The sequence below is a fragment of the Peromyscus californicus genome, unplaced genomic scaffold (genome assembly GCF_007827085.1).
Source record: "Peromyscus californicus insignis strain IS unplaced genomic scaffold, ASM782708v3 Scaffold_3__1_contigs__length_106647218, whole genome shotgun sequence".
Classification (NCBI taxonomy): Eukaryota; Metazoa; Chordata; class Mammalia; order Rodentia; family Cricetidae; genus Peromyscus; species Peromyscus californicus.
In genome coordinates, this window is record NW_026294551.1 from 86,710,540 (window position 1) to 86,738,275 (window position 27,736).

Sequence of the window (27,736 nt, forward strand, 5' to 3'; positions counted from 1 at the left end):
CCCAGTGCGTGGAGACCTGTGTGAGCAAAAGCTGTGAGTTAGGAATGTGCTGACTGAGGTCTGAGAAGGGAGGGCCCTGCAACAGGGGGTGAGCAAGGGCTTGGGCAGGCAGACTGCACAGGTTCCAGCCAGGAGTCTGAGTTTCATCTAATCTGAGCGGGAAGACATTGAAGGGGGGAAAGCGAGATAATGACAAGGTAGAGTAGTTACGTGTTTGTCTTCGTTATGGAGAGGGTAGGGGGAATGGACCGGATGGAGAGAACGGAAGATCTGGAAAGGTCAACAGCTAGGGATGTGAGGAGAGGCCTTCAGAGAGTGTGGGGGAGAGAGAGCTGGGGAGACAGATGTCAAAGCTGCCCTTGGGGGTAAGAACCTGTGGGGACCATCTAGGGCGCTTTTGAGAATCCATTGGTGACAGTCCAGGTGAGGTCTAGAAGAGGGGGCACAGGGATTGTTCCCCCATCCCTGTAGGATGGAGAGGTGAGTCGGGGTGGGGTAGACAGAGCAGAAGAAACAGGAGCAGAGGAAGATGTGGACTATATCCAAATTTCTTGTTTTCCACCACGAAACCTTGCATGTGTGTTCTCCTTTAGGCCTGTTACGTAGCTGGGAGCATCTTTATCAGAGACCTCCTGGAGAGAAAGTACTGCACATTGCTTGAGCCCTGTTCTTTGCAGGGACATGCTGGGTAGGCAAAGGGTCTGGCCCAAACTGGGGAAGTAGGGCCCTGTCGTTCTAAAATGAGTGTGTGTTCCCCTGGCCTCTGGGCTCCTGTGTGTCATGGGTGCCCAGGAGAGGAGCCAGGCACATCAGTGTCAGGTGAGGGTCACCCAAGTCAGCCAGGCTGCATGAACTCCCTGCCCCACACCCTGCTCTGATCCAAGGATCCCACGTGGTAATAGAATCAGCCTTGACTCCAATGTAATGGACACCTACATTCAGTCTACAGAATCCTTTCAACCTTCCACGTCCCCCCTTCCCTCCAGACTCTTGAGCAGAGCCATCCAAGGGCTACAGAAGCAGGTGCTCGGACAGGTTTGTTTCTGCCTGAGGATGATCCCACTGATGAAAATGAAGCAGGAGAACAGACAGAAGCTCTGTAAGCTCCCCAGGGGCTAGCTACTCCAGGGGAAGGAGAATTGACTGGAGTCACACTTCTCTAGTTACCAGCTGGGAACGAGGGAGAGGCCCTTCGGGATAGTTCACGGGGGGGGGGGGGGGACTGAGCAGTGAAGCCAGGGTTCAAGTGGCCCACATCCAACCCTGGCACAAAACAGGGACCCAGAAACCTTGTGCTGTAGAAGAGTCCCTGGATGTCCCTTGGCTGTCCACCAGATGCAGGGATAATAATGAGGGTCACAATGTTGCTGCCATGATGGTTATTTGAGAATCAAATTATGGTGGAAGGCAGAAACAGAGCCTCATGGTGTTTCTTAAATCACAGACTTCCCTTCGTTAGGACAAGCAGAGCTGCCCGAGAACACTGCTGGGAGTTCCGATGAGATGCTTCTTATTTTTTCTTGAAGAGTTCATTTATTCCCTCCATGAACACTCACTCAAATCGGATACTGAGGTTGTGTCAGTTAGGAAGAATCTTCTCAGGCCCTCATGGGACTCCTGGAGTTCACAACAAATGGGCAAAGAGTGAAAGCGAATGTGTTGTAAAGAGATCACTTTCCTTTGGTCTCTGTGAGCCCCTCTGAGCCCTGCTTAGTTGATTCTGGGGGGCTGTGTTCTCCTGGTGTCCTCCAGCCCTCTGATTCCTGCAACCCTTCCTCCACCCTCTTCCTTGAGGTTCCCCAAGCTCCGCCTAGTGTTTGGCTGTGGGTCTCTGCATCTGCTTCCATCAGTTGTTGAATGACACCTCTCTGATAAAGCAACAATCACAGACCCTGTATGGGTCTGACCTAGGTCCTCTGCGTCTATGTTATGGTTGTGTAGCTGGGTGTTCTTGTGGGACTACTCACAGTGGGAATGGGGGCTGTCTTTGACTCTGTTGCCTGCTCTTGGGACCCTTTTCCTCCTACTGGGTTGTCTCATCCAGCCTTGATATGATGAATTTTACTAGTTTTATTGTAACTTGTTATACTGTATTTGGTTGATATACCTGGGAGGCCTGGGTTTTTTGTTGTTTTTTTTTTTAAGAAGAGTAGATCTGGGTGAGAGGGGAGGTGGGGGGCGGACCAAGAAGAGTGGAGGGAGGGGAGACTTCGGTCAGTATGTAATGTATGAGAAAAGAATAAAAGAAGAAGCAAAAAATTAAACATGAAGAAAATAAACATCCAAAAAAAAAAAAAATCACTTTCCAAGCCCAGGTAAATGGGTGTCCAGGGAGAGACGTTCTAGGCAGAAAGAACAGCAAAGATGAATCAGGATGTTTGAACGGTACTGAGTGGCTCCCAGAGTCACCACGATTCAGAGGGCTGAGTGGTTCATGGGAGTGGGTACAAGTGTACCTAATATCACGTATTCCTAGCCATGGCCTCACCAGTTATTTTTGTGACAAGCCAACCAGATCTTTGTCATCGGTTTGTTTGACACACGGGGTCATCCAGCCCGCCCCCATTGTGTTACCCTCCCCCAGCACTCTCCCGGCAGAGCCAAAGCATTTGTGATCTGGGGACATCGCTATTGGTTTGTCTATTTTCTATGCTCTTTACACACAGGCGCCCAAGAAAGAAGTATGCAGAAATTATTCTCAGGTTTCTGCTCTCATCAGCCCCTAGGCAACTTCTCAGGCTAGTGTCTGTCGGGGTCTGCAGGCCGCAGGGTCGGAGAGCAGGAGTCTACACCAGGGTTCACACTGCCTGGTGGCCTACTTCTCAGTAGGGCCAAATAAGTACAGTTCATGATGTATTTCTTTAAAGTTTATTTTCATGGTGGTTGAATTAGTTCCTGTTTGTTGCTGTAATAAAACACCAGGAACAAAAGCAATTAATGGAAGGAAAGGTTTATTTTGGATTATGGTTCCAGAGGGAAAGGATCCATAAAGGCAGGGGAGGCACCCTAAGAGGCATCTGGAGCAGGAAGCTGAGCGATCACATCTCAGCCGCAAACAGGAAGCAGAGAGCAGAACTGGAAGTGGAGCCAGGCTGTAAACCTGCAAAGCCCAGCCCTCAGTGGTGTTTCTCCTCCAGCAAAGCTCCCAGACAGCAGCACCAGCTGAGGACCAAGAGTTCAAATTCCTGAGCCTATAGGGAATATTTTTTAATTCAAACCATCACAGTAGTGCTGTTTATACTTACCTAAGTTGAGTAGTGCTTCCCTAAAATATTTGATACCAGAAGCATTTCAATTTTGAGATTTTTGTGGATTCGTAAATATTTACGTACCCATTAATGAGCAGCCTTAGGAACAGGGATTTTAGAACAAGCCAAAATATAAAATTCATTTGTTATTCGTGCACTTTACATGTCCAGGTAGAGCATAACCTCAACTGGTATTTTTAGCATAATTCCTTTTATCCCTAACCTGCCAGGGCTCAGGGGTAGATTTTCAATGTTTGGTGTCATGTTCATGGTCAAGAAGTTTCAGCCAGGTGCGGTGGTGCACACCTGTAATGCCAGCACCGGGGAGACTGAGGTAAGACAATAGAGCACTCCATGGATAGCCTGGGCTGTGATAGCAAGCCCCTGTTGTGGTGGAAAAAAAGAAAACAATTAGCTTCAGATTTTGGGTTATTTCCAACCTCTCAATTATGGGTGGCTTTTTGTGAAAATAAATTCATTTTGGAATTTTTAAAATTTATTAAAGCAAAGGACAATCAGATTGCAACCCACAGATCTAGGGAGGCTACCTAGCAGGGAGGACCCTAGGATGACTGTGGCTTATAATAAGTTTTGGTTTTGCTCAATCACTGGGCAAGCTTTAGTGAAACATTTCACTATTAAGATAAGAATTTGTACCATATCAAGCTGATGAAAGGATATGCTGGCTGTACTTCCAGGAGGGGAGGCTAAAAATCTTTTTAGATTATGGATTAGCCTATAGAAAAATGTGTGCCATAAATCAAACAGTGAAGGGGAAGATGAATAGGAATCTCACTTACACAACTTAAGTAAAACATAGCTCTCTGAACAGACGAAGATAAGTTTCTTCTGTATCCCAGAATCTAATCAATATTTATATGTATAATTCAGCTATTATTTGGCTTGAAAGGGCTTATTGGGAAATGTTATCATTTTTACTATTTTCTACAGAGAAAATATTTTCCAGTTTCAAATAATCCTGGACTTTTGAATTATAACCTGTTTTTATGTGCAAAAAAATTTATTTTAAATTTTTGTTTATTTATGGCTGTGTGTGTGTGTGTGTTTATGTGTTCACGTGTACCACATGTATGAAGGTACTTGTAGAGGGACAACAGAGGACATCACATACCCTAGAATTATAGTTTCAGGTGGCTGAGCTGCCTGGTGTGGGTGATGGGAACCAAACTCAGGTCTTCACTAGAGTGCTCTTAACCACTGAGCCATCTCTCCAGCCCCTGGAATGAACTTTTTATGAAGGGATGACAGTAAGAGGTTCTGAAGAGCAGGACTAAAATTGGGTAGAAAAATATTTTCAACCTTTTCAAGTTTATTTGTCATATCTCTGGTTATAAACACATACACACACACACACACACACACACACACACACACACACACACACATACACACAAACACACACACCCTAACTCTTATGCCTGCTCACTGAAAGGCAAATATAATCAGCATTTTGACATTTTTCCTTGTAAACAGACAGCATTTCGGGCATTTTCCTTATAGTTATTTTTCTTGCAGGTAAGTCTGATAATTATATATATATATATATATATATATATATATATATATATATATATAATTTGTCTCCTGTTTTTCAAAGTTTCTTGTAAAATTCAATATTGTAAGGTTTTCCTGTGCCATTCAGAATACCTTATTCCAAAGAGGCAAATATCAACAACCATTATCAACTCTACATTCCCTCTAAATACTGAAGCTGGTTTCATCATCTCCCCATAATAAAAAAGATAAGGCTTTTTTTGGGGGGGGAATGGCAGGATTGCAGCTGGGATTCAGCCTTGGGGCTCACACATGCCAGGCAGTTCTCTACCACTGAGCAGTATTCTCAGTCCCTGTTCCTATGATAAGTAATGCTGTGCTGAACTTTTTGTGTATAAATCTTTCCACCTAAGTAGGGAGGGAGGAGAGAGAGAGAGAGATGTATAGCTGAGAATTGAACCTGGGGCCTCATGCATGCTAGGCAAGGATTCTATCCCTGAGCCACATCTTCAGTAGCTAGCTGCTGAATGATGGCAAGTCACTGATGCATCCATCTTCACTACCAGTGAAGTCCTTTAGAACCCATCCCTTCTAGATCCTTCTCTGACTTTTGTCCCAATAGTGACTGCTGCTGCTGGGTTGGGTTTTGAGAATGGGCGTCTCCTAGTTACCCAATGTACTTTTCCCCCTTTCTAGTCTCCCTCAGCCAGCTAACTTCTCTGCAAAAATAAGCCCTTAATTTTTCCTTCTTTTTAGACATTACAAAAGGAGGCTCCTTCTAGGAATGATTCCTAGTTGCATGGTATTTTACAGATCCTCTCCTTCTGGTCGCCCAGTTTTATTGAGTCAGCTGTTCCGTTCACTTTCTGAGCAGCAGTAAAGACCCAAATTCAAATCTGCAGTCCGTCTCTGAATAGCCAAGTGACCTCAATCAATCTAACACGGCTTCAGGAAGGTGCCATCTGTACCAGGTGACTGTAAAAGGAACCATGTGGAAAGGCTGCAGCAGGAACTTCAGAGCACAACACATGTGAAGTCCTGAGCCATTGTTAGTGCAGTTTTCAAGTCCCCAAGGAGAAAGAAACATTCAAGTCAATGCTTAATGTTCCTCCATGACTGCACCATGACAAAATGATACCATGAATACTTTTCCTGGGAGGAAGGACTGGACTGAGCTCTCGTAGGTGAAGATAAGCAATAATGACACAATGCCACTCCTGTCATTAATTAGTGAAGGGCAGTGTTTGAGACTGATGATGGCATGCCTGCATCAAGGCTGCCAGGCATACCCCGTGATGCCCAGGCCCTAGATGGGCTCCATGGTGCTATCTGCAATGCTCAGGGGATCTCAGAGGGAAAACTGGGATCAGCTGGTCTGTGTCCTGCCCAAATGAATCCCAACTGGAAGCTCATGGAATATCAGGAATACCACATAGTCTCTCACGTGTGTTCGAGATCTCCACAGCCATTGTGTACACACACATGTGTCTCCCCGTTTCTTCCCCTCACTCTTTCTAGGCCAGTTGGAAATGCAGACATATTCTCTCCCAGCACTGGAGCTAAACGAGTCTGCCGACTGTGTACAGGTTTCTTTTTCCGGGTGGCTGGCCATCTGGAGTGGCATCCTGCCTTCCTTGCAGTGGTGTGCATATGCGTGTATACGTGCACTCATGAGTGCACAGGCCAGGGTATTGTGTTCCCTGTCTGTGCTTGAGCGACTGAATGAACAAGAAAGAGCAAGCACCCACAGAGAGGACAATGTCCTAAAGTCATCCTTGCAGTGAGCATGAATAATTCATACTGTATCTGCCTCTTTCCAGGGCTTCCCAAAATAGCTGTCTTAATTGTTCCTGTGTTTCACTGCTGACTTGAATGCAGTTGTCTTCAGCCCAGAACACTTCGGTGTTTCATGTCGATGTAACTGTCAGGCTTCCCTTTGGAAGCAACAGTCTATTCATTTTCTTCTTTAGGAAAAAGTGATGGGGGGTATTGAGGAAAATCATGCTTTTTAGAAAGGAAAACCATTTTCTTTTCAATTCTTCTGTGATCTCCTCTTTAACCAGTTACCATTGACCTCTCTGGTCCTAAAAATTAAATAAGAAGACATTGAATGGGCAGGTAATGTAGCTTTCCTGGCCCCATCGGTCTATGGTGTGATCAGCAAACACTTGGGGACTCTACAGACAACTGATTTTTGCCACTGGAGCTGGCTCCAGCCTATGAGAGAAGCCATGTGTGCTCTAAGTGGCAGAGCTAGAAGAGTGGGGCTGGCTAAGCCTTTTGGAGCCCAGTAGATTACATTACAAGCTCCAGATGCCGGACATGGTGCTGCAGGGTTTGACGTGTCCCTGGTGGATTTCGGTTTTGCTTTAATGTATGCTGGTTCGTTCTTGTTGTCAGTTTGACGCAACCTAAGTCACATGAGAAGAGGGAACTTCAGTTGAAGCACTGCCCAGATCAGATTGGCCTGTGACCATGTCTGTGAAAGATTATCTTGATTGACGATTGATGTGGGTTGGCCCAGCCTACTGTGGGTGTCACCGTCCTTAGGCAGGTGGGTCTGCAATGTGTAAGAGAGCTGGCTGAACATAAGTCGGTGAGCAAGCCAGTAAGCAGTGTTCCTTCATGGCGCCTGCTTTTAGATTCTACTTTGAGTTCCTGTTCTGACTTTCATCAATGGTGGATTGTGACCTGGAAGTGTAAGCCAAATAAACCCGTCTCTCATCAAGTTGCTTTTCGTCAGTGTTTTATCATAGCAACAAAGAAGCAAATAGAACTGTGGGATTATTTTATACCCCAATCCTTCCCCTTTGGATTAGGAATGCTTACTCTGTGCCATGACATGTTAGAAATGTGTCACTTGGTTCTGATTTTATGGGTTTTATAGTTCACAGTTAAGAGACTTTGCACTTTTGAAGTCTTAGAGCAGTCAATGAATTTGGGGACTTTTGAAGTCGGATTGTAGGTTATGTTATGAGATAAACATGAGACTTTGGGGACAAAGGATGGAAGGTTATGGCTTTAAAATGATGGGTTTGAGTGTCAAGTTGACAAGGTGGAGTTGTGATGGCTAGTTTTTGTTGTTTGTTTTTTCTTTCTTTTTTTAATATAATTTTTATTGATTCTTTGGGAATTTCACATCATGCACCCCAATCCCACTCACCTCCCACTCCCTCCATATCCTCCCCTCACCCCTGAGGCATGCCCCCCCCAAATTAATTAAAAGCTAAACAAGCAAACAAAAACCCACCTTGATCCTCTGTCTTTCCAACACCTTTTCATTCACCCTAGTGGCATCGGGAGCTGCAGTGTGTCACCACCACCAGGTGTGATTGTCAACGTAACAGTATATATTGACACTCCTGAGAAGAGAATCTCCATGAGTAATTGTCTAGATTAGGTTGTCCTGTATGGGTGCTTTTATGAGGAATTTCCTTTGATCAAAATATTTTTATTATTTTTAGTTATGTGAATTTATATGGTAAGGGGTGGGTAAGGGGTGTGCACATGAGTCCAAGTATCCTGAGAGGCCAGAGGTATTGGATCTCCTTGGAGCTGAAGTTACACATGATTTTGAGATATCTAATATGGGTGCTTGGGTCCTCCAGAAGAGCAATATGTGCTCTTCACCACTGAGTTATTTCTCCAACCACCATTTTTTTTCTAACTCTGTTCATGGAAGTGAGAAGACCCACCCTGAATATAGGCAAGACCATTTCTTGGGCTGGTGTCTGGACTGAGTGAAAAAGAGAGCCAGCTGAGTACTAGTAAGCATGCTTTAATTCATAGCTCTCTGATCTTGACTGTGGGTGTCACGTGACCAGTTCCCTCAAACTTCTACCACTGTGATTTCGCTGCCATGATGCACAGTAACCTGGAGCTGTGAGCTAAATAAGCCCTTTCTCTTTTAAGTTGCTTTTGTCAGGGTGTTTTATCACAACAACAGGAAAAGACAAAGACAGATGCTTATGAGTACTATTAGGAATTTGATATTTACACACAGAATACACAGTACAGTGTAGACTGTATAAGGGAGTGCTTACATTGCAACCATAAAGCTATGACCCACTGTTTTTTAATTAATCACAATGTTTGTATACTTGTTAAAGAAAAAAAAGAAGACGAAGATGAAGATGAAGAAGAAAGAGAAGGAGGAGGAGGAGAAGAAGAAAGAGGGAGGGAGGGAGGGAGGGAGAGAGAGAGAGAGAGAGAGAGAGAGAGAGAGAGAGAGAGAGAGAGAGAGAGAGAACTGTCAAACTTGGATATTTATATTTGAGGTCGGGGGTTGGGTCTCATGTTCCCCAGGCTGGCCTTGAACTGACTGTGTAGCTGGGGATGGCCTTCTAAGTACTGGGGTTACAGGTATGTGCCATGATGTGGGGTTAAACTGAGGTGTTTTAATTCACACACCAATATGTAGAGAAACACAAAGGCGTACATGTAGGAAACCAAGTTCCAGTGTTCCCAAGACGTGTTCAGAGCCGCCTCCTTTCATTGATCTTGTCACTGAGATGCTGATATCTGTGCTTTTGACCTTGCCCTTTGTGTTTCTGGCACAGCCTTGTGATCTGGCCCCTCACAGGAACTTGAGCTTTGGCTGCCGGGCTCCAGTGGCTCCTGGCACTTGTGTAGTGTTAACCTACTTTCAAGTCCTGGGTTAGGAATGTTGCTAGACAGGTCTGCTCACTGCCTCCTCCACCCTCTCCCCAGCATGTGGCTCCTAGGAGCTGAAAGAACTCCACTCTTAACCTGTGCGATCTTATCCCAAGCCTGTGACATCCATTCCACCAGGGGCTAGGCTGGTGTCATTGGTACCTGCGCTCACACGGGTGGGTGTTTCTTTGAGGATGCAGCCTGGCTGACAGTGGTGGCGTGATGCCAGCATTAGTCATACCCACTTCCAAAGACGATGATCATGCTTTAACATGGGCATCTTGGAGTCGATGGGATAGAAGGCTGTGGAAGGGCCATGGGCAAGACCTGGTCCTTTATGAACTCGATGAATTTCAGCTTGTATTTTCACTGATTTCCCGTTGGCTAACATGCAGGGAGCAGGTGTCTGCCTCACAGAAACACCGTGAACATAAAGGACATGATTTGTTTTATGTACAGTGTATGTAGTCCAATACTTGTAATGAATTGGCCTTGAGAATAAGTATTTTTGATGTCCTGTGTGTTGGGGCAGGGGGTGCATATAGGTACATGTGTATGTGCAGGTGTGGGCTCCTGAAGGACAAGGGATAAAAGATGCTCTCCTCTATTGCTTGCTGTCTTTTTCTCTTGAGCTGGCATCTCTCACTTTACCTGGAGCTAACCACTTAACAGCTAGACTGACAGCCACCAAGTCTCAGCAATAGCCCCTCCTGTTCACCCTCTCCCTCAACACTGACGTTACAGACCTGTGCAGCTACATATGAGTGCTGAGGATACACAGGTTCTCATGCTTGCCCAGCAAGTACTCTTACCCAGTGAGCCATCTCTCCAGCCCTTGTTCTCCTTTTTGAAGTAGGGTCTTACTATGCAGCCCATGTTGGCCTAGAACTTGTGTCAATCCTCCTGCCTCAACCTCCTAAATACTGGAACTACAGGAATGCATTGCCACGCCAGGCTTTAAAATGTTTTAATTATAGGCTCCTCCATTTCAGTCTCACGATGCCCTCTGCCTTTGGGAAAGGCGGTTACTAGAGTTACAGGGACAGTGCCACAAAGAGGGCCTTAGAGATGTCATATCCCAGCTTCCTCGTTGTCCAAAAAAAGTGGATGTTTGCCCAAGGACAGAGGATCCAAACTCAGATGTCACTCCTGTCCCAGGGCTCCATCTGAATCATGCCAGCACGGGGGAGGCCCTGGGCAGATGGGGTCCCAGAGAGGGCACCAGGGACCAGTTTTCTCAGAGGATCTGTTTCTCAGGTGGTGAGGCTAGAGTGAGTTAGCAATCAGATAAGGTTCTGGAATGGCTATATTTCAAGGAATAATGGAGGGCTATGGTCTCTGCTCTTACCACTTAAGAGGCATCTGGCTAGCTGGTTCCTTGGAAACCCAGTTCACGGCACCAAAAACATCAAAGCTAGGGGCCGAGTGCCCTTAAATCCTTTGTTCAGAAAAGAAAATGATGGCATGTCGTGCCAGGGTCTGTAACACCAGGTGCTCTGATGAGTCGTTGCCAGGCACGAATTTGTTCTGAGAAGCAAGTTTTCTAGATTGACCTATATACCTTTGGGGAAACTGAGGCTCCAAGCTGGGGAAGGAGTAGGCCAAGGTTACACAGCTAGGAAGGATGAGCCTGTGTGGTTCTGTACAGAACTGGTGTAACCTAACTCCTGATCCAAGGACGAGGATTCGGCGGGGCTCAGGCTCTCTGAGGGCCAGCAGGGCAGGGATATTAGGAACTCCAGTCTGCTATGGTGTTGGGCCTTCAGGAGACTATTCTCCAAAGAGGTTCGGCTAAAATAATCAGAGCGTCACAGTTTTCTTTTGGTTCCCAGCCAACGACAGGTCCTCACTCTGTGTGCGTCAGTGTGACTGGGGAATGCTGCTAATGCTATTTCCTGGAAACTGTGCTGAGGCCGAACCCAGCGCCAGCTTGATCTCTTGCTGTCATGAGTGTGGTATGGCCCCCCAGGCTGGTTCCTGGGTTTTAATCTCAGCTCTGCCTCTGCACCCTTGGGTGGCTCTGGACAAATCTCTCTCCCTTTTGCTTTTTATCTTTCTTTCTTTCTCTTTTTCTTTCTTTCTTTTTCTTGTGTGTGTGTGTGTGTGTGTGTGTGTGTGTGTGTGTGTGTGTGTGCCCTGATTTTCAGTGAAAGCTGGGCCATTCATTTGCCAAATCCTTTTTAGCGCTAACTTTCTTTAATAAGGCTCCTTGAGGGGCCTAACTTCGACATTAGTGGGGTAAATAAATAGCAAATAACTCATGTTCGTTGACCACTCACTGTGTACTCAAATACTGTCGGATGCGCTGCCTTGTTTGGCCCACGAAGACCCCTGTGTAGGTCTGAATGACACTTACCTAGAAGGGTCTTTATGGAAATTGGGCTGACAACAGGTTGTCCATGCCTATTTATTGTCACTCCTGATTGCCACAACTGTAGTCTGAGGTCCCAGCAGGTGACACACAGAAAAGATCCACACACAGGTGCACCTGTGGATCTGCAGGGCATCAAGGAAGGAACACAGCCATGTTAACACTGACATGGCAGGCAAGGAAGGGAATGGCTGGACAGAATGAAGAGATTTGGCAGGAGGTGAGTCCCTGGTTTCCCAGGTCCAGTATGAAGTCAGAGGGAAAGTCGGTGGAAGGGACATTCTGGACTCTTCCTCCGGAGTTCTTTTTCCTCTTCCTATCCTCAGAAAAGAATTCCAGGAGTGGGAGTGACTGAACCAAGAGGTGCCTGGATAAACCAGCCAAACCAAAGCAGGGCCCTTGGGACACTCTGGGGTCTGGAAACAAGAATGTGGACACAGGTGTTTTGAGAGCAGAGAAGAGGAGAAAGGGAGAGCGAGAGGTGTTTTAGAGAAACAGGGACGCCGGCCTTCCCAGAGCAAATGTCATCTCTTTCAGAGCGCAAATACAGAGAGCCAAACACCTGCCATCCCTCAGCTTGTCCGCTTTAACGTCTATTGGGGGGCGGGGGGGCGGCACATGTGGATTCCACGGTGTGCAGAGGTGAGAGTCTAATTCCCAGGAGCCGGTTCTCTCCTGCCACCTTGTGGGATCCAGGAATCCATCTCGGGTCATCAGAACTGTGTTCCAGGGCTTGTACCCACTGCACCATTTCACTAGCCCTTTTAATTGGTGTGGGGGGGGGGGGGCTTTTCACAGTCCCCGCTCCTCAGGAAGGAAGGCACCGGGGTGCAGGACGAGGCTTCTTACGGCTATTTAAGCCTGAGCAGTTATTCTGCCATAGCTTCCATACCGTATTATGGAAATCAGGGTATATAAGCCAACACACAGCAGCAAACAGTTTATGGGCTAGGCCCAGGCTTCTCTAGAGAGGTCACTGCTCTAAGCAGCCTCCTCTTATGCGCAAGGAAACGAAGCCAGGAGGTGAGAGTTGATGCCTATGCAGACAGGTGTAGAGCCCAGGCGGCGGTTGCTCAAGCCTGTGAGTTGTGACTACCGCTGCAGATCCCCAGGAGTCAAGAACGTTGCTGGGGCAGTGATGGTGGAGACCCGTGTGTCAAGGATGTAAGCCACAGGGTGACAGAATTCCCACAGTGCACTGGTCTCTCTCCAAGGATCACATCACCAATGCCTGTTACCCGCAAACCTGTGCTCAGCACTTTCAATGGGTTGTCTTATTGTACAGCCACACCACGATTACAAGATTGGAATTTGTCACGTGTCAGGTTACCTAACCACAACCACAGCTTTAGCAAGGTGGAACCTGGGGTTCAGCCCAGCGTTGAATTCCTGACCCTCTGCGGGTGGCATCTACCTTGAATCCTCCTAGACCATGAAGTACCCACCTTTGTCCATTCCCTTTCTTGACCTGGCGCTCTGCCCTCCCTGTGCACACTCCATTACCGTTGGTCCAGTCCCCCATCCGCTTGGCTTCTCACGTCTTTCTGGCTTACCTTTTTCTTGTATCCCTACATCCTTTCATTACCCGCGGTTCCCTGCCTCGGGGAGTGTCATGGCCACATCTTCCGTTGCGGAATGTCATGGGGATCATTCCCCGTGTCAACTTTGTCTGTCTCCATAGCCACACAGTGCTCTGGAGGACAGAAACAAGTCTTCCTCATTCTTTCTCCCTGGCACTGGGCTCCTGGGGCCTCCTCCCGCTTGGTGGGTTCACGGAAATGAGAGGGGAAGCTTAGCACATAGGCAGAGAACAAAAGGGTGTGCCCTGAAGTCCCCACCAGCAGCCCAGAGCCCTCCAGCACGCTGCACCCAGCCTCACCTCCCTTTCTGTTCCTCAAGTGCACCGGCACCATCCTGACCCACAGCCCTCCGAGTGTGCTGTCCCTACTGCTTTTCCCTCAGATCCTCGCTACCTCACCTGGCTACTTCCTACCCCCTGAGCGCCCGAGAAGGTCACCTTCTCAGAGGCTTCCTGTGACCACAGCTGCCCTTCATTCTCCATACCAGAACCTTGATTTTTTTTTTTTCTGGATGCCTTGCATCTCTGAAACATGTGCTTATGATGGGATCGTCTTCTACCCTACTCTAGAAGGGCAGTGCCCTGCTGTCCTGTCCTCTTCTGCGACTGTTTCATTAAAGCTCCCAAGAGCCACACTCCGCCCTCTTAGCAGGCTTTGTGAGACGGTTATTTTGATCATCCTTGTGTTTGTTAGAGGAATCAGTGAAGGTGTCAGCGCTGAACCAAATTAAGGAAAGGGAGGAGGAAGACTTTCAAACATGAGGGCAGGGCCTGCTTAGAAACTGGCCAGATGGGGGAGAGTGTTATCAGGAGCCTAGACATCTAAACTATGGAAAGTATGTATGTGAAACAGCCCAGGGCAGGAAAAACCAGCCTGCCCATTGTGCCTGGGTGGGGAGGAGAGCTACTGCTGAGGATAGATTGTTCTTGGATTGGGGTAGGGATAGGGGCTCTAGACTGTGATCCCTCCCAGCTAGCCCTTGGAAGGAGAGAGTCTGGGTGGGGAGGGCTGTGTTCTCCTGGATGGTCATGAAGAGGGAAGAAGTTTGGGCTTGCTCGGGCGGCACAGGGACCGTGGAAGACGACTTACCCACTCTGAATTTAGTCCCCAGAGAATCACAACCCAGTGTTACACTTAGCAAAAACGTTGCCTGCTCCCCCTTGCTTCCTGCCTCCCTAGGAGACACCCTGAATACCCAGAGCAGCTTTGGCCATGTGCCCCCCAGAGCCTTAGCCTCTAGGAAAGCTACGGATTACTGTGCGAGGAGAGTGCGGGACCTGTTGGTGCCTCCAGCTCTTCAGCTGCTTGCCCTGTCTCTTGACAGGTGTGCCTGCGTCCCCCTTGTAGAATACACCTGGCAGAGCCTTCCCTGTTTCCAAGGCAACACATCCGGGCTGTTTTTCCAGGAAGGCCAGTTGTGAAACATTCAGGAATGTTTGTGCTCATTCAGAGATTTGTAATTAAAAAGGGGCAGAACTCGCTCTTGCCTGGCACCTCGCCCTCCTTCCCTCTTGCTCCTCCAGCAGCTGGGTCATTGGATTGTGTGACTGCAGGTTTTAGGCAGCCCAGGACATGGGGTCTGGAGGGCTCGAGGCTGGAAGTTCCAGATCCTGGCCACATTTGAAAGCAGTTACCCCTTCCCAAGGTGAACAGGGCAGGTCAGGGGAGCACCACAGTTCCTGAGGATGAATAGGGTCCACAGACAGCTCTGCCTCTCCCTAGGGGTGTGTGTGTGTGTGTGTGTGTGTGTGTGTGTGTGTGTCTGCAAAGCTAAAACACTTCTCCTCATACTGACTCTGAATGACACCTCTCTGCACACTGAATAATTCATCTCTCTCTTGGCATTTGTTCCAAAGAGAACTTTCTGTCCAGATTTCTGTAAGTCGTATACTTCCTCTCCATAGCAACTTCCCCGTTTCCCATAGAAGCGCTCTGAGCATCAGCTGGCTGCTCCCCCATGGCTGCATCCAGGGGGAACCCAAATACAAAACCCAAAGCCTTTCTTTCTCTTCTGGCTGCTCTTTCTGATGCCCTCCCCCCCCCCCCCCATCGCTGTGCATTCCTTCCTGCTGGGTAAAATGTCTGCCGTCACTGCTGGCACGGACCAGTATCTTTGCCTTGTGTTCATCACATCATTGATACTACAGCTAATGACCAGAGAGCTTTACCTTCTCAGTGCAAGGCTCGAGCAGTATGTGGAGTCCATGAGTTTCTGGAAACTTAATGAAGTTTGGGTCCTGTTCGCCTATCCACGTTCCCATCCCCGGTACCTTGAGAGCCTGAATTTGTACTGATGGCTTGGAAACACTAAACTGTCCTTACGTGTAGGAGCCATGGCTTTTCTAGGTTTAATGAGCAGCTTGGTACCAAGACACCAATGACCGAAAGCACTCATCACATAAAGTCCAATACCTCTTGTCTGCTTCATACCTCCCCATGCAGCCACCTCCTCTGCACGTCTAGCACAGCTCCAGATTGTTCCGAGACCCACTGGGTCTTGTTAATTTTTATTGGTAAAGCTCTGGCTCTGGGAGCCAGCACTGGGGCCTCAGGAGATTGAGCCTCTGGTGTATTAACTATGCATTGTTAAGAATGTGCTTTCATTTGTAAAATCGAACGAGAACACCTACTACCCAGAGAGGGAACATGGTTTTCATAGCATGCTTCGTAGACCTAGATAGAATCACTGTTCAATATTTAATTACACTTACTATACAATCATGACAGCAAACTCTGTTTAAAATAAAAGAAAAAGAAAATTGAAACTATGTGAAAGTTCTTATACCTAGTTTTTTGGTTGTTTTATTTTGTTTTAAGTTAGCTGATTACTACATATCCCTGGCTGGCCTGGACTTCATTATGTAGACCACGTTGCCAGGTTGGCCTCAAACCTACAGAGCTCTGCCTCTGCCTCCTGAGTGCTGGCATTAAAGACATATGCTACCACACCTGACTAGATAATTTCTTTTCAATAAATCCAGTCTCGTGTAGCCTAGGCTAGCTTCCAACTTACAGAATAGCCAAGGTTGACCTTGAACTGTAGCTCCTCCTGCCTCCATTTCTGGAATTACAGGTGTGTGCACCCATACTCAGTTTTATGTGGTGCTAAGAGTCAGACTTAGGGCTTTGAGCATGCTAGGCAAGTATTCTGCTACTGACTTATATCCGTTGCCTTAAGACAACATTTTAACTCATATCTTTCAGTTTCTCCTCACTCCTCTCCTCTCCCTTCCTGTTTTAGTTAGGGTTGCTATTGCTGAGAAGAGACACTATGGCCACGGCAACTCTTATAAAGAAAACATTTAATTGGGGTGGCTTGCTTGCAGTTTCAGAGGTTCAGTCCCTTATCATCATGGTGGGGAGCATGGCGGTGTGCAGGCAGACATGGTGCTGCCTACATCTTGGCTTGCAGGGAACAGGAAGTCGACTGACACACTCAGTGGTATCCTGAGCATAGGAAACCTCAAAGCCCGCCCCCACAGTGACACCTTCCTCTAACAAGGCCAAACCCACTCCAACAAAGTCACACCTCCTAATAGTGCCACTCCCTATGAGGGGCCAATCACATGAAAGTACCACACTCCCCTTCCCCCTTCCCCCTTTTCCTCTTCCTTTCCAGCTCTCTTGAGATTATTAGAGCCTTTTAACCAGGTGTGCTGTTGTAAACCTATAATCCTAGCACTCGGGACACGGCGGGGGGGGGGGGGGGGGCAGAAATACCAAGAGTCTGAGGCCAGTCTGGGTTTCATAGTGAACCCTGTCTCTAGACAAATAATGAAGAAGACACTATTAGCCTTTTAGCCCCAGTTTCCCCTTCTGTATGGGCACATGTGTATGGGCACACATCCTTACACAGGCCCAAAGCTGATGGATATCAGGACCTGTCCTTTATCACTCTTCTACCTTATTTTTTGAGAGAGACTCCGTCAATCAAACCCAAAGCTTGCCAACATGGATAGTCTTACTAGCCACCTTGCTCCAGGAATCCTTTGCCTCCCCCTTCCAAAGCTGGAATTATAAGTGGGCTGCCACACTCACCTTGCATTTTGTGGGTTCTGGGGAGCTAAACTCTGATCATCTTGCAAACACTTTAACTGCTGTGCTGTACCACCCCCCCCCACACACACAGCCTTTGTACTACATATTTTAGCCCCAAACATGATCATGCTTAACCTATCCAACAACCTGAAGAGTTACATTAGTCTCTACTTCACAGAGGAAAAATTCCGAGGCTCTGGGAGATGAAGTTCTTGTCCAACTCACTCAGCTAAAGAACAATGCTTATTGGATCCTTATTTGATAGTTCTTAGTTTGTTGTGTGTAAAAACATACCCCCGGCCCCAGTCTCGTGGAACCACAGTCTCCCACAACGCAGCAGTGAATTATTAACCAAAGCCAACTGGTAGATACAGTCCACGGCCTCTGGAACCTTGAGTATGAAGCAGGCAGGTGAGTGCATCACTGTCTTGTCAACCAGGGGCTTTTTCAGTGTCACAGTGTCTCTTTGTCCCCGTCAGTTGTAGCTGAAGTTTTTTTGTGTCCCGGCCTGCAGTCGGGGACAAATCTCTCCCACTAGCGTCCCCCAAGTAAACACACAGAGACTTATGTTACTTATAAACTATATGGCCGTGGCAGGCTTCTTGTTATCTAGTTCTTATAACAAATTAACCCATTTCTATTCATCTATAAGTTGCCACGTGGCTCGTGGCTTACCGATACTTTACATCTCGCTTCTCGTGGAGGCGACGGCAGCTGGCAGCGCTCCTGACTCCGTCTTCCATTTCCCAGAATTCTCCTCTCTCCTTATCCCACCTATACTATACTTCCTGTCTGGCTACTGGCCAATCAGCATTTTATTTATCAATCAATCAGAGCAACACATTCACAGCATACAGAAAGGCATCCCCAGCAGTCAGTTTTAAGTCTGGTTTAGTTTGGGCTGTTAGTCAGCTCCCTATCTCTCTATCAAATACCTGCAATGATGGGCTTAGAAAGAGAAAGAGTTCATTATAGATCACCAGTTTAGGGGCTCCGGTCTATAACTGAGCGACTTCCTTGCCTTGAGCCTGTCATGGTGAGGCAACAGATCTTGACAGGAGCACGGGACAGAGCAAAACTGCTCACTTTGTAGCCAGAAAGCAAGAGATGGGAAGAAAAGGCTGGGGTCCCACTCTCTCGCCTTTAGGGGCACACCTCTCATTAAGTCTCGCCTCCTAAGGGCTCCATTGCTTGCCCTAGCACTCAGCCAGGGGCCAAGCCCCTGACACACAGGCCTGCAGTCAGGGTTTAAGAAGAGAGCAATCATCCAGGTTAAGGAAGAGATAGCCAATCTTCACCCTTCCTGTCCCGTTGTACCCTAGCTTGCCAATCTGTTGAAAGGGTGGGAAGCAGAGTCTCCTGGGCTTCCAGAATTGGAATGAGGAAAAAGACAGAAACAAAGGAATATTAGAATGAGTGTCTTAGGGTCAGAAAGATGGCTCCGTGGATAAAGGTACCAGCCGTGAAACACCAATGACCTGAGTTCTTTCTCTGGGGTCCAGCAGTGGCACCAATCTGCAATCCCCTACTGCAAGACAGGAGTCGGAGACAGGAGGATTACACCGTAGCAAAACACAAGAGCCCTGTCTTGGGCTAGAACTGACAACCAAAAGTTGTCCTCTGACCTCTACAAGGGCATGTTTATTCTAGACAAAGGCAGCACGGGGAACCACTGGCCCCATGTGTTAGTTTCCCCGGCTTCCCGTTCTCTGGCTGAAACCCTGGACAAATGGTGTATGGTACAGTTTTCCAGCCTCTACAAGCCTTTGCAGCTTCTCTGGCATGATTTGTTTATCTGTCTGATGTAGCCACTAAGACTTGGTGATTACCGCCAGTTCACACCCTGTGAGATGGGGCCTTAGGGAGTTATTATTGCCAAATCATCAGTTTGGCCGTCCCCGGCAGGGAAGAGCCAGCAGTGGGGCCAGGCGTTTGGGAACCAACTCAATCAGCAAATAAATATGGCTGGCTGGCCAGACTCCTGGGGCTGGGGCGTCTGTTCCTCTAGAGCTTGCAGGAGGCCAGCTTTTCGAAGGGCAAATGGGCATGACAAATACAAGACAGGGCCAGGACAAAGACCAGCGTGGGGCGGGGCTAGCCAGCTGCAGGTGGAAAAGCCAGAGGGGGGCTGGGATCCAAGTCACGAAGCCAAGACTTGGCCTGAGAATGGTTGTGCAAACTATCAATTGGAGATGCAGAAACCCGACCTCCAGACAGAAAAAATGACTTTCTGAAGTCACTCCCAAGGTAGTGGCAAAACGTTAGAGCCAGAATCCGTTCTCTGCCTCCCTCCTGGGGGAGCCTGGATGCTACTGCAGAATGTCTTCACCTTCCCGGGGACTCAGGGCCCAGCAGAGGTCATGCTGTAGTGCAAAATGTCTGGATCTGTTGAACAGTCAGGAGAAGCCGGGAGTCCAGAAAAAAAAAAAAAAAAAAAAAAACCACGGCACATTGCAGGAGTGTTGGGGACCGCGGGCTGACAGAATGTGTTTCTCGTCTTCCTTGCCAGGTACACCAAACCACTCACCTTTGCTGACTGCATTAGCGATGAGTTGCCGCTAGGATGGGAAGAAGCATATGACCCACAGGTTGGCGATTACTTCATAGACCACAATACCAGTAAGTTCTTCGCTGCTCTTCCCGGCCCCAGACCCCAGACCCCAGACCCCCCCCCGCCCCACCCCCGTGCCCATCCCCTCCCCTTCTCGTGCCCACCCACCTCCACAATCTGGAAGGAGCCCCAGCGGAGTCTTGAAGGCAGATTGTGGTTTGTTTGATGTAGACTCAGAGATGTCGGTGTGGATATAGATAGATAATGTATGCTCATGTGAGAACAACAGTTCGGGAGGGTTTTTAATAGAATCTGAAACTTCTCTCGTGATCCAACTTCATCCAGCTCCTTGATTTTCAGAGGCAGCATTGCGGATGATTTTGTCTGTGTCATTTCAACTATTTCCAATCGTGTGTTTGTATATGTGTCCATATGCATATTTTTTCACATATTTATGTTCAAGGATGACCGTCTTCCCATTAAAAAATAAATGCACATTGTCCTATTCAGGTATCTGAAGCCCTAGCGAGCCTCTGGCAATGTAGATGCACGTGCGTCCTTAGTAGATTAGCCCACTGTCATTTCCTGGGACCACAGTGCTCTGATCTAAGATGAGTATTCCTACTGTCTCTCTCTCCTTCTGGGACCGTGATGGAGGAACTAGTTGGGAAACACAGAAGTGTGTTGTCTCTCAAGTGGAGGAAGACAAGAGATGCACAGTTTAGGACAGGTGACGCGTGCATCCTCCTAGCCAAGACCATCTCTGTCCTCTGAGACGGTATGCAGAGGGACACGGTTTTCCTATCTTAGTGTGTCTTTAGAACCATCAGATAGATCCTCTTTATCCTTTCAGGCCAGAGGAAGAGGACAGAGAATGGGTTGGGCCTGGCAGCCTCTGAAGGCTGAGAATAGGGTACCAACTTCTAAGTGCCCCTGCATTTTGAGTATGCATTCTGCTCCACGTGCCCCCTGGGACCCTGTGGGGTATTAGGGTGATTATCTTCATCCCATTGAGATTTAGAGATAGCAGTTGGTGACTCAGTACTCCGAGATAAAACATGGCTGAGGTGAGCATGATGGTGTACACCTGTAATCCCAGTACTAGGGAGTTGAGCAAGAAAACTGTGAACTTGAGGCCAGCTGAACTACACAGTGATTTTTCCAGGACAGCCCTTGGACCCATCTCAACAAGGGGGGGAAAGGAGAAAACATGGCTGAGCTGGGATTCGAACTGATACCTAAGAATGGAGATGTACTTCTGTCCATCCATTTTCTCTTCTAAATTTTCTTTGCCTATTATTGCTATGTCTTCTGGGGAAGTTACTGTGTCTAATTCTATCTTGTTCCAAGCCTTTGCCCATCAAGGTACACAGTAGGTGTGCACTTAACCCTTGCTAAGCAGAAAAGGGTGTATGTGCATGAGTGCATAAGGAAGGGGATGAAGGAGCAGACTGTTGTTGGCAACAAAGCGTAGGAGAGTATCTGAGAGACAGCTAATGGCATTAATGGCATTGTTGGGGATCGCAAAGGTTTTTATTAGCACTCATGACTGCGCACTGGATAATGAGAAGTAAATATGCCTAATTGAGTGTGTATGGGGAATGAGGTTAATGCTTGGAGGGCTGTATCAGATGCTGGGTTAAACGCTGATGTACTGAAGCCCTAATCAGTCCTTTCCTGTTTCTAATTGCTGAGAGCATCCCCCTCATTAAAATCTCATGGCAGGAGTGGGATTTTAAGGTGCTTCTTCTGGGAGCTGCTGGAGGAACAGAAGGGAAGAGAGTTTAGCAGGCTGTGGCGAAGTTAATTCTCCTGGGGATAATGGCAGAAGTGGTGTGTGAGTGTGTGTGTGTGTGTGTGTGTGTGTGTGTGTGTGTGTGTGTGTGTGTGCCGGGTTAATGAAATGGGACCAAGCAGAAAGAATGTTACCTGGTCATTTAACCAGCTCACAGGCTACTGGTTCCCTTTGGTTTGAAAGTAGTCTTGTTGGATGGAAGATGCCCTATCTGTAGATGGCAATATCGAGACAAATACAAGGGTGGTGAGTGGCTGTTGAGGCTTACTTAACCAATCAGAGCCGTGGAATGGGAGCATTTTTACTTGTATGTGTTGTTCTTGGGCAAAATTCTTCTCCAAGTCTGTCTTAGTTTGCTTTATGTTGCTGTAACAAACACCACGACTAAAGGCAACTTGCAGGGCAGAGGGTATTTCAGCTTACAGCCTACAAGTCCCTCGTGAAGTGAAATCAGGGAAGGAACTCAAGGCAGAAACTGAGACAGAGATCATGAAGGAATACTTTTTACTGGCTGCTTCAGAGAATTTCTTATATAACCTAGGACCACCTGGCCAGGGATGGTACCATTCACAGTGGCTTGGGCCCTTCCACATCAATCATTAATCAAGAAAATGCCCTCATAGACTTTCCCACAGGTTAATCTATGGAAACAGTGCCTCAGTTGAGGTTCCCTCTTCCCAGATGATTCCAATTTGTGCTAAGCTGGCATAAAACAAACCAGCACAGATTCATGAGACAGACATAATGCTACATGCCTGTAAGGCCAGCATTAGGGAAGCTGAGACAGGGGGTCTTAAGGCTGAAGCCAGCCAGCAATACATAGAAAGACCCTGTCTCAAACAAGCAAAGAATTATAGACTCAATATACCCGAACAGTTTGCTCATAATTCACAATCCAGCTTGCATTCATTCAGAAACATTTGCTGACTACCTGTTCTGGGAGCTTGGGATACACAAGAGTGCAAAGTGACTAAGGTCTTTGCCCTTACGGAAATTTCATTCAGGCAGGAGAGACAGAAAACAAACATCACTGGTAGATGATGTTGGATGTTAGAAAATGTCCTGTCCGGGGCGGGGCGGGGGGGATGAGGGGGAGGGAGAGACTGTGGTACTGAGGTATGCTGGGATAGACCTAGGGGAGTGAGAAAGGGACAGTGATGATGGCCGTCTTAAAGCTGGTCTTCAGGGGAGGCGAGCTTGTTGGCCACATAAGACTTGATCTAAGACTGGAAGGAACTGTTTCAGAGGACAGAGAGCAAAAGCTCTGAGGCCCGATCACACTCATTCCATTTGTTCAGGGGGTAGCAGAGCAGTGAGTATGCCCAGAGCACAAAGACTGGGGGAGAGAGGGAGCATCGGGGAGCGGCAGGGGGCAGGAGTGCCTGAACAGCTGACACGTGAGGTAGGAGTTATCTGAGCCGTAAACATGGGAACTGCTTGAGGTGACTTATGTCAAGAGTCAGTCTGACTGCTCCAAGAGAGCAGAACTTACTGAGCAAGCAGCCAAGTGGGGAGCCCCGTGGGAAGTGCTTGGAATAAGCTGGGGCTGCAAACCAGGGCAGAGATGATAGAAAGTGTCCGGACTTCCTGGTTGTTTACATACAGAGTGGGAAAGAAAAAGGCCAGAAGGACCCTCCTTGGACCTGAGCCAAGAAAAGGTACAGTTGCCCTCCACTGACCGAAGAGACAGCAAGTGGAGTTGCCCTCCACTGACCGAAGAGACAGCAAGTGGAGTTGCCCTCCACTGACCGAAGAGACAGCAAGTGGAGTTGCCCTCCACTGACCGAAGAGACAGCAAGGTGGAGTCGGTTTAGGAAGGAAGAAAAGGCTTTATTTGGCAATGTTGAGCCTCGGGTACCTTCGCACACCTGGGGTAGGTAGGTGGGCAGTTTAGTGTAGTAACCTGCAGCCTAGAAAATGGATATGGGCGGAAGATGAAGATGGGCAATTGGGAGATGTTGTCGTGTAGATAATGGGCAAAGACTTGAAAACGGACAAGATCATGAAAGGAGAGGACGGCAGAATGACATGGGGGCTGCAGGCTGTGAAAGGGCAGGGAAGAGGACAATCAGCAGTGACTGAAGAGTGGCCACAAAGTGGGAGAGAAAACCAAGAGAAGTCTGGGAAGACGGCATGTGGAGGAACAGCCCTCAGCGGTGCCGGGCACAAGGAGAACTGGGAATTGGCCGATGGATTTGGCTATTCAGGCGACCCGGTGACCTTGACTTTGGAGAGTAGCTTTGGACTAAGGCTGGAGACAAAAGCCTAACTAGATTTAGTCTGAAAGAAGATAGGGAAATTGAACATAAGGAGCAAGGAACTCCAAAACACGACCCACTTGGTTTTGTGTCTGTGGACATCCTGCCTGGGCAATTTGAACCTGGGATCAAGTTACATTTTTTGCTGCTTCTGAGTCTCTCCTGAGTATTCAAAGGATGTTCACACTTGTGTATTTTAAATACACAAGCACATTCTATGCAGATACATAATACACCTTACCACAGAAAACCAAGGTACCACAATGCCCCGTTGCTAACCCTCTGGGCTCTCCCCCTACTTATTTGTATTATACACAGAGGGAGGCTCGTTATTTGCTTTGCTCTGTGATAATTTTCTAAAGGTGTCTGTGTCTTGTTAGTGTCAGCTCTGTACCCATGAATCCTACATCCATGGATTCAACCAACCTCAGGTTGAAAATATTTGGAGAAAATTGTAGCCATAACGAACGCCATGGCTCTCCCTTTGTCGTTCTCTAAATAATACAGGATAACAGCTCTTGGCAGAGGATTGGTGTTTGATAGGTATTATGGGCCGTCTAGAGGTAAATTCAGGTGTAGGTGAATTATAAATGTTAGGTCATATAATTGACTTGAACATCAGTAGATTTTGTATCTGTGGGTCAGTTGAGAAACAGTTTCCATGGATACCAAGACACAAACTATATGAGATTATGAAGTCAAAAGATGGAAACAGGGGCTGGAAAGATGGCTCAGTGGTTGAACACTGGCTACTCTTCCAGAGGTCCCAGTTTCAATTCCCAGCATCCACATGGCCCCTCACAACCAGATAACTCCAGTTCCAGGGCATCTGGCACCCTCTTCTGGCCTCCTTGAGCATTGCACACATGTGGTACACAGACATACATGCAGGCAAAACACCCATTAAACAAAAATGGTTTTTAAGCCAGGCGGCGGTGGTGCACGTCTTTAGTCCCGGCACTTGGGAGGCAGAGGCAGGTGGATCCCCATGAGTTCGAGGCCAGCCTGGTCTACAGAGGGAGATCCAGGACAGGCACCAAAACTACACAGAGAAACACTGTCTCAAAAAAAAAAAAATGGTTTTTAAAAGATAAAAACCCTTTGAGAACTTTGGGTATATAGTATTAGATTCACGAGTATCCTCAAAGGTCTGTATCAATCTATTTTTCCACCACCATTAGGTACTATTTTCTTCATCCTTCTGCACTATATGACTATTTTCATTTCTTTTTTCTTTCTTTTTTTTGAGATTATAATTTAATTATAACATTTCTCCCTTTCCTTTCCTACCTTCAATTTTATGGCCTCATTTTGACTAATTGTTAGTTTGCATGTGTATATATATATATATATATATATATATATATATATATATATATTATATTTATACATACTACATACTCCTAAATATAACCTGTTCAGTCCATATACTGTTATGTGGATGTTTTCAAGGCTGGCCATTTGGCATGGATAACCAGTTGGTATGCTCTTCCCTGGGAAAGACCACCTCTTCCCCTCCCAGCTTTCCTCGTTGCCTGCGGTTCTTTGTATAGGGTTGAGGCCTTCTCTCCTTCCTGTTTGCATATTCTCCCCACACACACACACACACACACACATACACACACAATGTAAAAGCAAAGAGCTTTTATTTTCTTTAAGCTCCAAGCTTGGTCCCTCTGTCTGTCTGACACAGCGGTGAGAGCAGAGAGCCCTGAGCTCAGGTGGGGCAGAGTTTTTCTCATAGCAGAGGTTGGGGTGAGGGTATTTCCAGGGTCCAGGACCCTGATTGGCTGACAATTGTCTAGGGATATCTGTAAAACAAAAATAGGTGTGTGCTAGACTCCTGGACATCTGGCCGCCTTATCTAATGGTTGGAATGTGTGGGATGTCAGGTACTTCCTTGTACATCCTTGTACAGCTCATGTTTGTCCAGTCATGTTGGTGAGACTTTATGGGTGTGGCTTCCCATATTACCCAGGGACACAATCTCACAGCAAACTACTCCCTGATCCTCTGGCTCTTACAGTCTTTCCAGCCCCTCTTCCCCAATGTTCCCCGAGCCTTAGCTGCAGGAGTGTTTTGTAGATCCATTGGGATTGGGCTCCACAACTCTGCATTTTGATTGGTTATGGTTTTCTGTAGTGGTCTCCATCTGTTGCAAAGAGAGATTTCCTTGATGAAGGGTGAAGATGACAGTTATCTGTGGGTATAAGGTCAAATGTTTATAGATTGTTGTTAGGGAATATCCTGGTTTAGTAAATTACTGGTTGCAGATTCTCCTCCAATAATCATGCTTTCATTAGCCCTAAGTAGTTGACTAGGTTTCCAGTACTGGGCATGGTTTCCTCTTGTTGATAGGTCTTATATCCAATTAGAGAGCTGTTGGTTACCTCCAAGGTGTGTGCCACTACTGTATCCCTAGGGTTATCATGTTATTGCTATTCACTGTTGTGCTTCACAGGAGTCATTGCTGGGTAGGATTGTTGGTTGCCTCCCTCCTTTGGAAGCTTGCATGTGCCTCCTGGTACCATTAAGGCTAGTCTACCAAAAGACGACATTCAGGTCAAATCCAGCTCAGGGGTCTCATATTTTTTTAATTCATTTTTTCATAGGTTTAGATTATTACTTGGCTAGTTTTAATTTGTAGTTCTCTGCATCATAACTGTGTAGCATATTCCCCAGATGTTCAACTGTTTTTAAAACAGTTGCTCTTTGTGTTGTTACATTGTTACATTGTCAGAAAATACTGTTGTTAACTTTGTGGATGTGGTTGCTGTATGTGGAAAGCAGGTATGTGGTGTGTATAAGAAGCAGGAGGGGATGGGTGCGGTGGCACACACCTCTGATCCCACCGCTCTGGAGGTAGAGCTGGGAGAATCTCCCAAGTTCCAGGCTAGCTGGGTTTGCACAGTGAGTTCAAGGTCAGTGGTGGGTAAATACTTCGAATCTGCCAGAAATTAAAAGTGGGGAGGCAAGGGGAGAAGAGGATATGCAAAGTTCCTGAGTGTAGTAGTTGTCTGCCTTGCATGGAGAATGTGTGTATAGGCAGAGATCTCAAACATAAGGTGGTGGGAGTGAAGCGGTTCTCTAAACCATAAACGGAAAGATTGTTGAGGTGGCCGCCTCGCCTCTCTGTGGGGAGATGTGTGCGGAAGGAAGGACAGGGAAGGATGTTTTCAGTTGTACACTTAGTAGTATGCTTAACTGTCCAACCGTGCCCTAACTTAATACATGTCAACAACATGTATAACTTTAGTAAAAACAAGAACTGCAAAAGAGAGTTAGCCTAGATGATCTTGAAGAGCCTGCCCCAGTGGGACATTATCTATTGTGAGGTACAGCCATGACCGTAGGAGGCCTGGGATGTGGGAGGGCCACTTTACAGAATGACCAGTTCAGAACCAACAGCATTTAACATGACTCCATCAAGGGACCTTCTGAGTACCTGGTACCACAAAGAATAGACCTCAAGAGTTGCTGGTCCAATTGCTTTCCATATGGAAATGTGATAGGGGAGAGAACTCTTTACCTCTACCCTTGCTTCACTCCATATGGGAAAACAAATTCAAAATGGCCACGGCCCTAAACCTAAAAGCTAAAATTAGAAAACACCTAAAAGAAAGCACAGGCAAAAACCCGAGCCTGGTGTGATAGCATATGTCTGGTCTCAACACTAGATACTATGCTTAATCTTAGCTAAAATGCTGAGAAGTGAGGGTTCCACACT

At 47.1% G+C, this 27,736-nt stretch overlaps 1 protein-coding gene across 2 annotated transcripts in view; it reads left to right on the top strand.

The window, feature by feature from the left end:
- Wwc1 (WW and C2 domain containing 1) overlaps window positions 1–27,736 on the top strand; it is a 157,139-nt gene that overhangs the window by 53,290 nt on the left and 76,113 nt on the right. For both annotated transcript variants that reach the window (XM_052758572.1, XM_052758574.1), the window contains exon 2: window positions 19,915–20,024. In XM_052758572.1, coding sequence (XP_052614532.1) covers window positions 19,915–20,024 — 110 coding nt within the window. The remainder of the gene's footprint in view (window positions 1–19,914; window positions 20,025–27,736) is intronic.